The sequence below is a fragment of the Macaca thibetana genome, chromosome 17 (genome assembly GCF_024542745.1).
Source record: "Macaca thibetana thibetana isolate TM-01 chromosome 17, ASM2454274v1, whole genome shotgun sequence".
Taxonomy (NCBI): domain Eukaryota; kingdom Metazoa; phylum Chordata; class Mammalia; order Primates; family Cercopithecidae; genus Macaca; species Macaca thibetana.
Window position 1 is genome coordinate 12,517,191 of NC_065594.1, and position 17,507 is coordinate 12,534,697.

At 36.9% G+C, this 17,507-nt stretch overlaps 1 protein-coding gene across 1 annotated transcript in view; it reads right to left on the reverse strand.

The window, feature by feature from the left end:
- STARD13 (StAR related lipid transfer domain containing 13) overlaps positions 1 to 17,507 on the reverse strand; it is a 556,563-nt gene that overhangs the window by 336,194 nt on the left and 202,862 nt on the right. Inside the window, exon 3 of the mRNA XM_050766579.1 lies at positions 4,095 to 4,128. Within this exon, the coding sequence (XP_050622536.1) occupies positions 4,095 to 4,128 (34 nt within the window). The remainder of the gene's footprint in view (positions 1 to 4,094; positions 4,129 to 17,507) is intronic.

A 17,507-nucleotide genomic window follows, 5' to 3' on the forward strand; every position in this document is an offset into this window, starting at 1 on the left:
CCTGAAATCTTAAGGCCAAACATAAATTTCATATTTGTTAGTTGGGCAGCTTCCTTGACTTCCCTGCTACTCAAGGCTCTTCAGCAGATGTTTGGGGCACTTTGCCCAGGAGAAGTCCATGGATTCCACTGTGAGAGGTAGGAATGGTAGATAGAAAACACTCTCCTTTTCCCTATCTGTATTTAAGTTGGCAGCTTGCAAGGGCTATAACTAAGTACTCAGAATAACTTTCAAGGGAATAAGCTGATACATCTCAAATATGGAGGGAAAGATTGTATTTTAACTAGATTTATAAAGCTCCTAAGCTTTATGTGGCACTTGCATCAAGATAGAGATTCCCACTAATTAAAATCAAATAAAACTAAGGTTCTTCTTGGCACACTTTGATGCTTTCTTTTTGCCTCATGTGGTTGTATTACTACAGAATGGTAATTGTCTGTATGTATAGTCATAGGAAATCACAATTTAAAAATCTTACTAAATTACTGTAAATTTCACGAAATAGTTATAAATTTACTTTTTTAAAGGCTCTGGTTTCACCGGAAAAATCTCGAGAGAGAATTTAATTTAGTCAAGCTTCTTGAAGGAGGGATAATTTTATCTCACTTTATCTTTGTATTGCTAATGCCTTGCACAGTGCAAGGAACATAGTAATGTTCAACAGATACTTAATTAACTAAATTGAAGTTATAATTTCATATTGGAATAGATAAAGGGTACCAAAAATCTGTTGGGCTCAGATATTTGTCACTACAATTAAATTCTAGTGAAACAGAAAAATAGGTACACTCCATATATTATGTGATTTTCTTCATAATAATTGGATTTGGCTAGTACTTTTGATTTCCTACATACTCTATACTTCTAACTCTTGTGAAATTCTGTTCCTGACAGATCCTTCATATTCTTGATAATGTGCCTAACAAAACGCCATAACACAATGAAGCTGAGAAGGCGAGAAGTAATTATAGCTCTTGGAGGAAGGATGAATAGCTATGTCCATGAAGCCTCTTTTGAAACTGTTCTAAGAAGAATTGTCCCTATTGCCCTAATGAAATTACTCAGAGGAAAAAAAAATGTGATTTCTTCAGATGTGATTTTATTTTCCTTAGGTTTTAAAATTGTTTTCTAAACCAAAGAAATTTTTTTTACAATCTTTAAATGAACAGTATGTTGCACACATAGAATGATACATCAATGTGAGATTCAAATATTCTTGACAGTGAACAACACTGTAATTTGGCTTTAGTCTCCTATTTACACATTTAAAGAAATGATAACACATACAATGAGAAGTGCAATTAAAAAACAAATTAAGTCAACCACCACTACTTGGGTTAATTTTATAGTATGTGTATATTTATGTATATATTTACTCTTCAAAAATAAATTAACTTTTCATTCCATTAAGCAAACTATATTACAATATATAACATTCATTTCTATTGTGAATTTTTATCTAATAAAGACCACAGCATACTAGGCATAAACTGGGAGGAAATATTCCACTGTTGCTGTAGTAGATGTTTCTTTCATCACTAGGCTGAGATCTTTTCGTCCCAGTGGACAGCTTAAACTGCTTAGAAAAGAGTGGCATTCTCTTTTGATCTGTGGTGAAAGCAATAACGACTGGCCTTTAAACCACCTTATTGTGCCTGTGCTTTTCTGCTGGAATCTCTTTTACTTTGGGTTTCACATTTACCCCGATCAGTGACTGAGACCAGAGGAAAATGTGAATCAGGCAGTTTTAAAACACAAGAAAGAATCACCAGGAATCACCTCGCAAGGGTCAATAGTGGGTCAGGGTGACATCCTCCTGCTACGTCACATTCCACCTTCCATCTTTATATATGGAAGGGCCGCTTCAGTCTGACTACCATATTCTATTTCTGCTAAAATAGAGCAAAGCTCTTGGACACTCCAATTAAGAAGCAATGATGGAAAGTCAAATTAGGAACGAAGGCAGCTGACTTTACGATTTACAAACAGCAGGAAGGAATGAGCATCAAAAGTTTAAATTATTAATAATTTAATTTGAAAGATGAAGTTAAAAAAGGCGGGACTGTAATGAAAAAACACAGACTTATGGACTGTTTTGTATCTGCAGGGAAATTGGAATTAGGCTTCTATAATTCTCCTTTGATTTACGTGTTCAGAAAAATTGTTCTCAGATATCCTTCACCAATATTTCCTTCTCCCCAAGTGCTTTCCATAAATATTTATGTGAAAATTGATTTGACTCTCTTCTAGATTTTCTGGCCTGCTTGCCTGTTCGATTTTTTTCCCCTGCCAAAATGAAACACTGAACGACAGAGTGGTTAAACAGCTACATATTCAGGCTGTAGTAGACTGAACTCTCATGCACGATACCTGAAGACCCACAGGTAAGCTCCACGTCCAATCTAGGACTATGATACCACTTCAGAGCCTCCATGGCTGAACTTCCTCACAGAGATTTAATTTGTTAGAAATGTACTTGTCATTTCCACCCAGAAGTTAACTACGGTTATTTCTTACTTTCTTGATTGTAGCTTTTACATGGTGAAAAAATATTCCTTTGCTATAATAAGTTGAATGTGCTTATGAAATGAAGAAAATAGACCTATCATTCTAGTTATCAAATCTCCAGGGGAAATACTTTGTTTGTCTAAAAGCTGCTCATTAGTGTAAATCCCTTTTTTGGTCATTTCTGGAGTGAAGCACATTCTTTGCTGATGTAAATGCAGTGTCAACTCCTTGAATTCAAGTTGGAATTTCAACAAGAGAGACGAAGCACAGAGATTCTACTTATGTCATAATTTACTATTTGGACACATTCATATGATTTTAAAAGAGGTCTGTGCTTATTTCCCACTTAGCTGCCAGGTGGTTCAGGGTTATATATAGTGAAGTCCCAAATATAAAAGTGGTAATGGACAAAAATTATACACATTTGATGCTACAAGCATTTCTCAGAATGGCTAGAACAAATTCTGCTTCGTTGTTTGGTTGGACAGCTGATAGGCCCGGCACACTCACTAAAGACATTTTCCTGACAAAATTCTAGCCAGTCATTCTTGCCAGAAGGCCCAGTGTAAAGGCCTCCTTGCAAATCTCCCCAAGAGTTGGAAGAACAGCAGATGACTATATCCCAGAGATCCAATGCTCATCCTAAGCACAAATGAAGCTGAGATCTTGGGTGTCTGAATAATGAACTGAAACTGGTTCTCAACAGATTATAGAAAAGTGAGTATATAAAAATGGAAATAATGCTGGCAACAATGCAGATAAGGGTAGCATCACACTATTGCCTTTAGAGGCATTATTTGACAAGAGACTTCAAAATCGGGCTTGAAAGATGTAAACTCAGAGAAAAGTGTTAGCTTTCAAGTCCAGCAATACACTATCTACAGGATATGAAGAGTACACACAGTGGAATCACACAAAGGGCTTTGAAGGGGTTCCTTTCTATGTATAAGTATGTAAATGACCGTATGAAGTGAGGACTGATGTGGAGATGTCGGAATGTCGTATCCATAATGACTGTTCAAATGAAAAGTACAACAACAGCTGCTAAAGAGTTGGTAAGATGTGGTGATTCAAGAGTGGTTAGCTGTTAGTTTACATAGTCATTAAAATAAGAAATTCCACAAATAAAGCTGTCAAGTATTCAGATTTATACAGAACATTTCCAAATACAAAAGCTATACAAATAAATCACTACCCTCATATATGCCTTATTTTCGAGAGGCCTTACCTTCTAAGCAGATGTGTCAGTAAAGGTGCAATCTTTTACTTAATTCCTGCTTAACTTATAAGATACATTTCAAGAGAAAGACTGGTTATGCAAAGCAATTTCTTTCTGTGTAAGACCAACCTTACAAAATGGAGATAAACTCGGCAGCATGGCTGCATGAGGACTAGAGAAAACCCAACGAACTTTTCCAATTTTCAAAATGCAGGTCATATTCTGATTTAACATCGTACTGTATCCATCAGCTTTGCATCCATGATTCAACGACACTTATGGCATGTTTAAATTTATAGGGATGAGGCAAAGCTCTCCAAACAACTTTTATACATAAACAGGAAAACATTTTCTCAGGGAGGCTTACCCGCTCTTTCTTTGGGTCTCTTATCGGAGAGCACCTGTAAAAAAAAAAAAAAAAACAGTATCACTCTTAATATCTCAAAATTATACCACTTTTGTCAAGAATATTGAGTTTGAGACAAAAAATAAGATTGTAAAATTAGAACCAAATGGCCTCCAGAAATGAAAATAAAATGCCAACTGAGGCATGAAGATTGAATGATTTTAGGAACCACACAAATCATCAGGAATCATAAAAGTCATCAAAATACTCATTCATGGGGAAGATGCATTACATTTATTTTTCTCTGACTTAAGTAAAGATTTATACAATACAGGCCTTGTGCAGTGGCTCATGTCTGTAATCCCAGCAATTCGCAGGCCTAGGTGGAAGTTCCAGGCTTAAGCTGAGTTCGAGACCAGACTGGGCAACAGAGCGAGACACCCTGCTCTACAAAAAATTTTTAAAATTAGCCGAGCATGGTGGCATGTGCCTGCAGTCGCAGCTACTTGAAAGGCTGAGGTGGGAGGATCTCTTGAGCCTGGGAGACAGAGGTTGCAGTGAACCGTGATTGTGTCACTGCACTCCGGCCTGGGCGACAGAACGAGGGAAAAAAAAAAGATTTACATGATACCATGTGTCTATTTAGTAACTGAGAAGAAGACTAAAGTCTAGTTTTTATCCACTGCTCCAGGGCCCTGGTGCCACCAACAGTCTCCTCAGTGCTAAACCCAGGCCCTGCCTCACTGTGTCTCAGTGACATCACAGGCCCTGTGATGACTACTCCTCTCTTCTGAAACTTTATCCTTCTAGCCTTCTGAATCCCATGCTGTCCTTGCTGTCTTTTCTACCCCTCTGCTTGTTCCTTATCATTTTCATGGTAGACTCTCCTTTTGTCATATGCTTGTCTTATATGTTGATTTCATTTACTTTAGTTTTAGTTTGTTTTGTTAGGGATGGGTCCTGGCCCTTCTTCTCTTCTCACTTTGTACCTGCTTCCAGGGTGATCTCATCTACTTTCCATCCATATTCTGATAACCTTCAGATTTAGATCTCCAACTTAGGGGTCTTTTCTTAAGCTCCAGGAAAACAGAGCAAATTTTTTTTTTTTTTTTTTTAAGATAGAGTCTCACTCTGTCACCCAGGGCCAGGCTGGTCTTGAACTCCTGACCTCAAGTGATCCGCCCACCTCGGCCTCTCAAAGTGCTGGGATTATAGGCATGAGCCACAGTGACTGACCATGAGCAAACTGTTGATTGCACATTTGCATTTGGACATTTCACATCAGATACCTCAAACTCCGTGTCCACAACTCAACATCCTCTCCTCCCCTCCCACCTCCTCCTCCACCTCCTTGTCCACACACACATACAGATCCCCTTTCTGTGTTCCCTCTGTCTTGGTGAATAGTGTTTCCATCTACCTGTTTGTTCAAATCAGAAACTCAAAGATCACCCTTGACTCCTTCCTGTCCTCACTGAATCCTGCTGAAGCCTACTTCCAAATGTTGCTTGAATCCATCTGCTGCTTTTCATCCCTGCTGCCACCTCCTGGGCAACATTCAGGTAATACCTAGAAAACTGCAATAGTTTCTTAACTTCTTAGTCCAACTCTAGTCTTATTTCTCTCCAACCTATTCTCAGCCAGTGTGATTGCTTCAAAAACAATGTGATCACTTCCATCTTCTTAAAATCCTTCAATGATTCGCCATTACTCTAAGAATAAATACAGTTGTGTGGTTAAGATCATATGTTTAGCAATCAGAAAGACAGTTGCTAGCTGTAGACCTTAAAAAAGTGATCACATTTCTCTAAGCTTCATTTCCTCATCAGTAAATGGGGTTGCTTTGAGGAGTAAGTACAAAAATTCAGGGGATGTCCTGAGCCCCACGTGTAGCAGAGAAAAGGTATACAATACATATTGGTTGATTATTCTGAAGGAAATTCTGAAAAACAGATGCTTATGTTTATTAACTTTTCCAAAGTATCAGGTAAACAGTACTCTACGAGGGTCAGTCAGGAAAGAGGCAAAATGATGACGCAGTTAAAGCTTTGTCCTTGATACCGCAGTTCCTTCCCATCCCATTGTTTGTGTCTCTCCGTATATTCTATGCCTGTGCTTATACTTGCCCCAGGAAAAAGCAAATCCACAAAAGAGTTGATGAGTGACAATAAGATCCACTTTTCCCAAGGATATTCACATATTAAAGGGACATCATTTGACAATAAACACCAATAAATGAACCTGTAATGGTGCAACTTCAGACATCTGTGACACACAGAGGGGAAAAGATCCCTCCATATTTTTAAACTAGTATCAGTGGTTCTGACTTGGTCTAGAAGCAAATATATTTAATGACTATTTGACCTGGAATGAGAAATAAACTTAGAAAGTAGAGTAGGTTGTATTACTTGAACACAATAAAATATTAAGCATTATTTTCTAAATACAATAATGTTCTGACAATCATATAAATTAGAAATAACCCAGTAGAATTCTTCCAGTTCAACCTTTTAAAAATTCTCACTTATGAGCTAAGAGCAATTGCTGCCGAAAAATTTAAGCCTCAGGGCTTGAAAAGGAAACAAAACACAGAAGTATGCTTTCTCAACCACATCTTGAGATGGAGTGCTAACAGAGCTACTCATACATTAATAATAATAATAAAAAATAATCCTTGGCACAAGAACTGAAAGTCAGATTACTTGATTCCAAAATAAATCAACGCAACCCAACTGAAATAGGAATTCCAGAGAGAATATTTGACAAAAGTATGGCCAAGCATTATTTTGTCCTAAATGTAGACTATTTAAAAGGTACACAGAGTGTGAATTTGATAAACATGTATATGTGTACAGAATATGAACATCTATCTCAAGGGTGAGGTATCATGATGAGCAAAAAGGAGAAACTAATGATCTGAAATTAAAGCGACAAAAGTTAGTGTTTTGAAAAATGAAAAATACTTGAAAAATAGTACTGAAGTTCAAAGATGTTAGAGATATTTAAAAATGAGCCCCTCATGTATCTACCATTTTAGTAGTACATAAAACATCACAAGCAGAGACATAGGGGCCCTCATTTCCCAGGAAAATTGATGAGGCAAAAAATAAATACATAACACCCATTTTCTGTAATACGTTAATTGTAAAACATTCATAAATATAATGGTGAACATATTCTTCTTTCTGGATTATATAGCAATATTTTAACATAATATTTTTCATTTAAAATCACAGGATGCCAGGGGCTAGGGGAAGAAGGAATAGGGAGTTATTGATTAATTGGTACAGGGTTCAGTTTTACAAGATGAAGAGTTCTGGAGATGGACAGTGGTGATGGTCGCATAGCAATCTGAATGTTCTTAATACCACTGAACTGTACACTTAAAAATGGTTAGGATGATAAATTTTATGTTACATGAATTCATAACAATTAATAAAAAGGTTCCCCCGCCCAAAAAAAATACACTAGAAGCACACACTCTATTGCAACCCAGTATGTTGAACCTCCTGCTGCTTTCTACTTCAAACCCCTCTGTTTGGAAATCCAAATAGAAACTCTTTAGAACTTAGCAATATAACACATTAAGAGGATATCTCAGCCGTGCGCGGTGGATCACGCATGTAATCCCAGCACTTTCTGAAGCCAAGGCGGGTGGATCACTAGGTCAGGAGTTCAAGACCAGCCTGGCCAACATGATGAAACCCCGTCTCTACTGAAAATACAAAAATTAGCTGGGCATGTGACGTGCGCCTGTAATCCCAGATACTTGGGAGGCTGAGGCAGGAGAATCGTTTGAACCAAGGAGGTGGAGGCTGCAGCGAGTCGAGCTGAGATTGTGCCACTGCACTCCAGCCTGGGAGACAGAGCAAGACTCAGTCTCAAAAAAAAAAAAAAAAAAAAAAAAAAAAAAAAGAGGATATCTCTAAGATCCAAAATGCAACTTATGGATAGACAATTTTAGAAAACTGCTACTATTGGGGGGATAGTTATTCATACTAACCTAATAATCCTGAGATTATAGCTAGCTCTATAAACATGAAGGAAGGGTACACTTTGGAGCAGATGTGAAATGACGTCACTTATTCACTGATGTCAGTATAGTTAGATTACGTGTCTCTCGACCACCAGTGGGTTTTCTCTGGGTATTTTATTCACTAAACATTTGCCGAGTGCTTAGTCAGTATATAGATAAACACATTTCTAGCACTATGGTAGGTGCTTAACCCTTTCTGTTGTATAGGTGGTTTGGAGCAGTAAGTGGTCTATATTGGAGATTCAGGAACTCTAGAACTGTAAGAATTATCTCATGGATAATTCATGGATAACTATTAGAATTATCTCATGGATAATTCTCATGGAAAAAACATGACTGTAGTCTTGCCATTTATCACAGACCACAGATAGCATAAACCACATTTGGGTGGCTTCATTTCCTTCTCAATTAGCTGTAAATTCCTTTGAGGTACATTTAAGGGTAATTTGCAGGCCAGGTGCAGTTGCTCACACCTGTAATCCCAGTACTTTGGGAGGCCAAGGTGGGAGGATTACTTGAGGCAGGGAGTTTGGAATCAGCCTGGGAAACAGGAGATCCTGTCTCTACAAAAAAAAAAAAAAAGAAAAAGAAAAAGAAAGAAAAAATTAGCCAGTGTGATGGCTCCCATCTGTAATCCCAGCCACTAGAGAGACTGAGGCAGGAGGATCACGTGAACCCAGGAAGTTGAGGCTGCAGTGAGCCAGTGTTCGCACCCCTGCACTCCAGCCTGCATGGCAGAGTGAGATCCTGTCCCTAAAAATAATAATATAACAGTAAAAACTTTTAAAAAGTCATTTGCCTCATTTGCTGAGATCCCCCAGAAAGTGTTAATTTTGTAATACCTCCAAAGCCATAGCAATTATAAATCCATGTTCATGCAGGCAGTCTAAAAACATCTTAGGTATTTATTTTATGATAAGGCTGGATATAAAATGCAATCGCTTTTTGAAACAAATGTACCCAGTAATGTATCCTTTGTCCACATAGCCAAATATGACAGATTAAAATACAGAACTGCACTAGGTAACCATAAAAACATCCAGATAATTTTTTGGGGGGGAGAGGCTATGTCCCTTAGGGCTTGTAATGATCAATCAAGTCAATGAATACATTAACTACTATTGTACTAGTCAAACTAGAGAGCAGTTTCAACACCTGCTGTTCCTGAAAAACAAAGGGCCCATTTGTTCCTAATGTCCTCATGTTAACCTTTAAAACCAAGAGCAGTAGATAAAAATCCCAGAGTAAATAAATTCTCATGTAAACATGGAAGCTATTTTATTATCTGCCCTTTACTTTATTCAGAACCCACCTGCTGGTTTCAAACTCAATAGATTATGTTCAGTAGTAACCTTGATTTGAATATTCTGGATAATGTCTAAGTAACAATGAGTAGAAAAGGTTAATCACTAGATTACCACTAGAAAGTTAGTTTCCTTGGACAAGTGTATGGGATGTATCACACACTGAGTTTGGCCCAAATAATTTATGGCTGACTTTGTTATAGGTGAATTATATCTCAGATAACCTTTTCCTAAATCACCCTTGTCTTAGTTCATTTGTGTGTTGCTAGAAAGAAATACCTGAGGCTATATATATGTTTATTTGGCTCACAGTTCTGGTATCTCGAAAAGTTCAAAACTGGGCAAGGGCCTCAGGCTGTTTCCACTCTTGGCTGAAGGTGAAGGGGAGTTTGTATAGAGAGAGATCACAGGGAGAGAGGAAGCAGAAGAGGGGCCAGGTGCCAGGCTCTTTTTAACCACCAGCTTTCACAAGAACTAATAAAGTGAGAACTCACTCACCCCCCAACCCCAGTGAGGGCTTTAATCTATTCATGAGGGATCCGTCTCCGTGACCCAGACACCTCCCATTAGACACCCACCTCCAACATTGAAATTAAATTTCAACATGAGTTTTGAGGGATCAAACATCCGAACTATAGCACTCCTCATGTTAGCTACCCAATGGATCATGTGCAAATTATGCATAAAAAGTATAGGGTTTAAAAAAAGAAAATAAAATATTTCAAAGCATCATAATCTGTAATTCCAGAGTCATTTTGACAAGACAGGCTTAAAGAAGAGGTTAACCAAACTATCAGTTGATGAAGAAGTAAAATGAAAATGTAATGTTCCTTATTTACCATACTAAATTCTCACTATTCCCTTTAAATTTGAATTCAAAATATTCCAAGCACAGCCTTGCAGGAAAGTTCCCAAAACTTTCTATTTCTGCAAACATTCTATATAGTGATTTCTGTCTAATTATCAAAGTGATTCTTTCCCTGACTCAGGCTGAGAAAAGGCTGTACTAACTCTTAGCTGGAAGGAAGGAAGAGACAGGGATGATTGCAATTTCCTCACATATAGCTATGTGATGAAAGAAAAAAAGAAAAAATAAATAAAAGCCAAAATCACTTAAAAAGATAGATTATATAGTTTTAAATATCCTTTTTATTTTTGTTTAATCTTCCCTGATTTCCTATAGATCTGAGATATGTAATGCTTATTTTCATTGCTATATAAAAATCTCAATAAACTTTATACATAAAAGTCAAATGAAAATCCACTTTTGTGGACTGAAAAATATTTCAGTGTTGCCTATGATACATAAATCTGTTTCTAAATATAAATTTTGGTATATGTATATTAGCATTCATATATTTGAAATAGAAGGAGTAATACAGAATTGTAGACATTTAATCTAATGCAAAAACACGAGTCTTTACTAGTTCAGTGAGTCTAAAATGATGTTATTTAATAAACCATAGCATTTTAATAAGCATTCTTGACATCTGGTGCTAATAAAAAGGACTTTATGTTTTACAGTTAACATTTAAGGAAAAAACATGACTGTAGTTTTGCTATTTATCATAGATCACAGATGGCATAGCCCACATTTGGGTGGCTTCATTTCCTTCTTGATTAGTTTACATAAAGAGGCTACTTGTTCTCTCTCTTTCTGTGTATATTTTATATAGGATTTGGGCCAAATCCCAGACATTAATACATGAACAAAGAAAGGAATTCATTAAATTTAATGTGAAGTTTCTGAATAACAAAACGGATCCAGTTTAGTTAATAGATTTTTCTGGATCCAGTTTAGTTAATAGATTCATTCTAAAACAAGGATCCAAGGAATTTTGCATCTGGAAAAATATTTGAAGTAAGATTTCTGGAAATGCAAGACACCACAAGGACCTAAAAACTTCCGTCTCTTGTACAACTATATGCCCCAGGCAAATACTAACCAGTCCTTCTATCCAGGGCAGCTTCTTCTAGGAGCCTGTGTGCAAGCCAGCAGCTGGGCGTGATGCTGCTGCAACACCTAGACAGGGATGGAGGCTTCCAGGTGCTCTCCTTGCCTCTGGCTAGCCCTTTTCCAACCATGAAACTGACATATGGGCTTCCCTTTTCCTACTTGCTCAGACTTTTTGTGTTCTTCCCTTTGGATCCTTTGCTGAGTGTCCTGCTCCAACTTGGACATTAGACTTAGTTGTACTCTGACTCTCATTAACCCCGACTTACCATTTCCTTACACTTTCCTCTGGAAAATGTCATGCTTATCTGGAAGCATCAGTGCAAGAGTATAAAACGTATGTTATATGACTTTTCACTAGATTTTGTTAGAATGATTGAAAATTAATTATTACATTTACCAGACAGTAATAACAGAAATAGTATGCTGTAAGATGCTCAATAAGACACACAGAAGCTCAGACTGAAAACCCAATGGATTAATTTGTGAGAAATGCAGAGACAGGAGTGTTAATTAGCTCAAAATCAAACAAGTTTTATTCTCAGAATTCTTTAATTCTGAAAATAAGAGAGAAATAAGATATAGATATATATGTAAACACCACTAGAAAGCAATTAAATGCAGAATTTTTGCAATACAGAATTAACTGATTGAGATAATAGGCACAATTAATTTTTAGAATACCTTAAAGTTAGTGAAAGAGGTTGGGTATGCTATTGAAAATCTGACTAGATTAGAATAAAATTGAATTCTTTTTTAAACTAAATTATTGTTATTATTAAATTTTTACTGATACATAATAATTGTACATACTTATGGGATATGTGATGTGTCAATATGTGTTCATTGTGTTATGAGCAAATCAGATTACAATAGCATATCCAGCACCTTAAATATTTATCATTTCTTTTTACTGTATACATTCAAAACCCTCTCTTCTAGGTTTTTCGAAGCATGATATATTATTGTTAACTCTCCTATTCTCCCTCCTCACTACACTTCCCATCCTCTGGTAACCACTATTCTACTATTATGAGAACAACTTTTTTAGATTTCATATAGGTGACATCATGAAGTATTTATCTTTCTGTTCCTGACTTATTTCACTCAATGTAATTTAACAGGTTCATCCATGTTGCCACAAGTGACAAAATATTCTTTTCTTATGGCTGAATAGTATTCTATTGTGTATATATACTATATTTTTAAGTTCATTCAACCACTGAGGGGATTTAGGTTCTTTACTTACCTAGGCTGTTGTGAATTGTACTGCGATAAACACAGGAGTGCAAATATCTCTTTGACATATTGACATCATTTCCTTTGGATATATACCCAGTAGTGGGATTGCTGGAGTGTAGGGTAGTTCTATTTCTAATTTTTTTTGAGGAACCGCCATACTGTTTTCCATAATGGCTGAACTAATTTACATTTCTCCTACCAATGTGTAAGTGTTCCCTTTTCTCCACATCTTCACCAACAATTGTTACTGTTTGTCTTTTTGATAATAGTCATCCTAACCAGAATGAAGTGGTATCTACTCACATTTCCCTGATGATTAAAAATGTTGAGCATTTTTTTCATATATTTCTTGGCCATTTGTATGCCTTCTTTTAAGAAATGTAAAGTCAGGTCTTTTGCTCATATTTTAATTGAATTTTGTTGTTGAGTTGTTTCAGTTCCCTATATATTTTGGATATTAACCTCTCATCAGATGCATAGTTTGCAAATATATTCTCTCACTCTGCATCCTGTCTCTTTGCTTTGTTGATTGTTCTACTGTTCTGAAATGCTGTGCTTAAAAAAAAAAAAAAAAAAAAAAAAGGTTGATGTTAATCCCATTTGTCTATTCTTGCATTTGTTGTTATGCTTTTGACGTTTTTATCCAAAAAAATCCTGGTGTAGGATATTTTTCATGGACATTTTCTCCTGTATTTTCTCTTTTAGCAGCTTTGTAGTTTTGGGTCTTAATTTAAGTTTTTAATTCATCTTGAGTTGATGTTTGTCTATGGTGAGAGATAAGGGTCTAGTTTCATTCTTCTGCAAGTGTTTAACCAGTTTTCCTAACATTATTTATTGAAGAGACATTCCTTTCCCCATTTTGTATTTTTGGCACCTTTGTCAAAAGTTAGTCGGCTGTAGATCCATGGATTTATTTCATGGACTTTCGATTCTGTTCCATCAGTCTATTGAGGTCTCAATATGCATGCCAGTACCATGTTGTTTTGGTTACCAACACTTGGTAGCATATTTTGAAGTCAGGTAGTCTAATGTCACCAGCTTTATTCTTTTTGCACAATATTTCTTTGGCTATTCAGGATCTTTTGTGGTTTCATGCAAATTGTAGAATTATTTTTCTATTTTTGTGAAGAATGTCACTGGTAATTTGTTAGCAATTGCATTGAAACTGTAGACTGCTGTGAGTAGTATGGACATTTTAACAATATAAATTCTTGCAGTTCATGAACACAGGATAACTTTCTATTTTTAGTGTCTTCCTCAATTTTTTTGTAGTTTTAATTGTAGATACCTTTTGTTTCGTTAGTTAAATTTATTCCTAGGTAATTTTTTGTAGCTATTGAAAATGGTATTGCCTTCTTGATTTCTTTTTCAGGTTCTTCACTGTTGGCATATAGAAATAAAACTGATTTTGTATGTTGATTTTGTATCCTACAACTTTACTTAATTTATTTATCAGTTCTAATAGTTTTTCTGTGTGTGTGTGTGTGAAGTATGGCATTTTCTATATGTAAAGATCATGCTATCTGCAAACAGGGACAGCTTGATTTCTACTCTTCCCACTTGGATTCCCTTTATTTCTTTCTTCTATCTGATTACTCTAGCTAGGACTTCCAGGACTGTGTTCAATAAAAGTGGTGAAAGTGGGCACTTTCTATTGTTTCAGATCTTAGAGAGAAAGCTTTCAGCTTTTCCCCTTTCAGAACGATGTTGCCTGTGAGCTTGTTATGTCTGGCCTTTATTATGCTGAGGAATGTTCCTTCTATACCTAATTTGTTGAGAGTTTTTATTATGAAGAGATGTTAAATTTTATCAAATACTTCTATTGAGATAGTATGATTTTTGTCCTTCATTCTGTTAACATAATATATCATGTTTATTGATCTTCCTGTGTTGAACCATCCTTGCATCCCTAAAATGAATTCCACTTGATGATGGTGAATGACATTTTTAACGTGCTTCTGAATTTGGTTTGCTTATATTTTGTTGAGGATTTTTGTATGTTCATTACAGATATTAACCTGTAGTTTTCCTTTTTTGTTGTATTATTGAAATTTAGTTTTGTACCCTGAATGAGGTCACAGTCTAGGCTAGAAGACAGCTCTATATCAAAAAATTTGCAAACTTATAGTCCTGTATGATCGTAACTTTTTTGTTTAGATATACAAGACATAATGGTTGCACAAGAGTCGGGAGTAGTGGACATCATGTAGAGAATCAGGGGAGGTTTACAGAGAGTAATATTTAAGATGGCTGTTGAAGAATATGCTCATTGGGAAAACACAGGGAGAGGGGAATTCCAGGGAGAAGAAACAATATGTACAAAGAAAGGAGCAGAAGAAAGCATGGTTGTTTGGGGAAATGCAGGTGAGGTTTGTTTTTTGTTTTTGTTTGATTTTTAAAAAAGAGACAGGGTCATGCTCTGTCCCCCAGGTTGGAGTGCAGTGGTGCAATCATGTCTCACTGCAGTGTAGACCTCCTGTGCTCAAGGAATCCTTCCACCTCAGCCTCCTGAGTAGCTGAGACCTCAGACACATGCCACCAGGCCTGGCTAATTTTTTAAATTTTTGTAGATGAGGTCTCAATATGTTGCCTAGGCCAGTCTTGAACTCCTGGGCTCAAGCAATCCTTCCACCTCTGTCTCCTAAAGTGCTGGAATTATAGGTGTGAGCCCCCGTGCCTGGCTGAAATGCAGGTATTTTGGTATTGCTGAAATATCAGTTATAGAAAAGAGTGGAAAGTGACAGGGTTTAAAAGACAGAAGTAGGCTAGATAATAAAATACTTTACTACGTTAATGAGTTAAGAATGATTTCTGTGGTGATGAGGACTCTAAAAATGTAAGTTTTATAATCTAGAAGCAACATGAGGGATGGACTGGGGGTGGAGAGGAAGAGATCGGACACAAGTCAGGGGACTGTTGCCATAAACCATGACTAGGTGAAACATAGGGCCTGGACTAGAGTATGTATACAGAGAGGATGTCTTGGATGGTTTTCAGGTTTTGGGGTGAGCACCTGGTTCATGCTGACAAACAGAGTAACAGGGGAGGTGTTCAGGGCTTTGGAGCATAAGAAAAGGAGTTTTACTTTTATACACATTGAATTTGAAGTGACTATGAGATGCTCAATTGGGTCTGCATAGAGAAGCTGGAGCTCAGGAACGTGGAATATCTGTGATGATTCAGCTGTAAAAGACGCTGAGATTGTTTAAAAAAAAAGTGTGGTTATACCGAAAATAAGAGAGGTAAAAGCAAAAATCTTGGTATGATAGTATTTGTGAAGTTGAAGTAATGATTGAAGAACAGCAGCCAGAGAAGAAAGTGATATGGTATATGACAAAAAAAGGAAGACTTAACCAGCAGGAATAGGTTAATAGAAAAGGACTGAAAATTGATACCTCTGAAGTCATTAAAAGTTGGTAATTATGTAGTGACCTTGGCAAGAACCAGAGGATAGAAATTAGAATAAAATAAATTAAGGAACAAGTGGGAAATAATTTAACTTTAAGAAACTCAATCAGAAAGGTTGAAGGAAGCAAAAGTGCTGGCCTTAGGAGGCAGTTTGATGGAGGGCTTTTGTAATATAGAGGAGATCAGGAGATCCCAGTACGTTCAGGGCCTAAGGAGAAGGAGCTAGTCAAGAACACAGGTGCAAATACAAGGGAACAGGGTTTCTGGAATGGACCCAGGGGCACGGGGTCTGCTGGAGAAGGAGATGAGGAGGGTGTGGATAATGACAGTCTGGCCATGGTGGGCAGCTGATAGTTACAGGGCACACATGGGAGGAACTCTCAGTTCTCCGGGGTATGAAGGCCAGATAAGGAAGGGCTGGAACTGGGGGCGGTTGTGGGGTGGGTGTCAGGGGAAACCTATTTTCCATCTGAGAGGCAACACAGCGTTTTCCTCTGCTGTACTGTTGTGTACTCAGACTATAGCTTCATGCTTAAACACTGCCTCCAACTAGTCCCTAGTTATTTCACAAACCTGTCTTCTGTCCTCATGCAAATGTGAGTAATATTAGAGATAATATTAGAGTAATATTAGAGGTAATATTAGAAATTGATATTTCTCCCTCTCTATTTTCCTTAAGGCATGATCGTATATTAGGAAGACTTGAGTTTCTGATTTAGATACACTGGGTTTCAGTCTTGAATCCAGCTTTTACTAGCTTAGGCAACTCTTCTCCATTGTCTGAAATTTAGATTCCTTACATACGAAATGGAGGTAGTGATACAGACCTCATAAGAATGTAAAGATTAAACTAAAAACTTGTATACCATCTCTCATCCATAACATGGAGGCCTAGACTGGGCACCTGATATGCTTAAACTATGCACAATAAACAAATGAGTAACCTGGAACACCAAAGTATATCAACATGAAAATGTCTTTTCAACTATTATATTCAGTTTCATCTCTAACTTTAAAATATATTGCCTAACATTAAAGAAACTATGAGAAAGGGTCATTCTATAACATTCTAATTTTGTCCTTCAGTAATCACAGCCACCACCTCACTTTTAGGCGTGCATAGCAAGAAATCCAAATCAAGAGCTTGGGTTGGCTATGGCCATATGGCAGGCCTCCTTGGGCAACATCCCACTGGGTTTGAGTATTTCATAGGCATATTTGCCTTGGCCTTTAGTCTTGTTTTCACAGCTCGATACCGCCAGCTTTCAAGAATATACAAGATTATAGTGACATATTTTATTTAATGCTTCATTTTCTTTATAAGAGTAGTTTTTGGCTAAAAACAAAGCAAACAAAAACAACAACAAAACATGCCATGCTTCATAAGCCTCACGCCTCTTGGGCCCTGGCTTGTTCAGCTGAATATAGGCCAATAGAGAATAACTGGGTCACCAAGTTCTGGACACATCGCCCTGGAAAATGTCAGATGT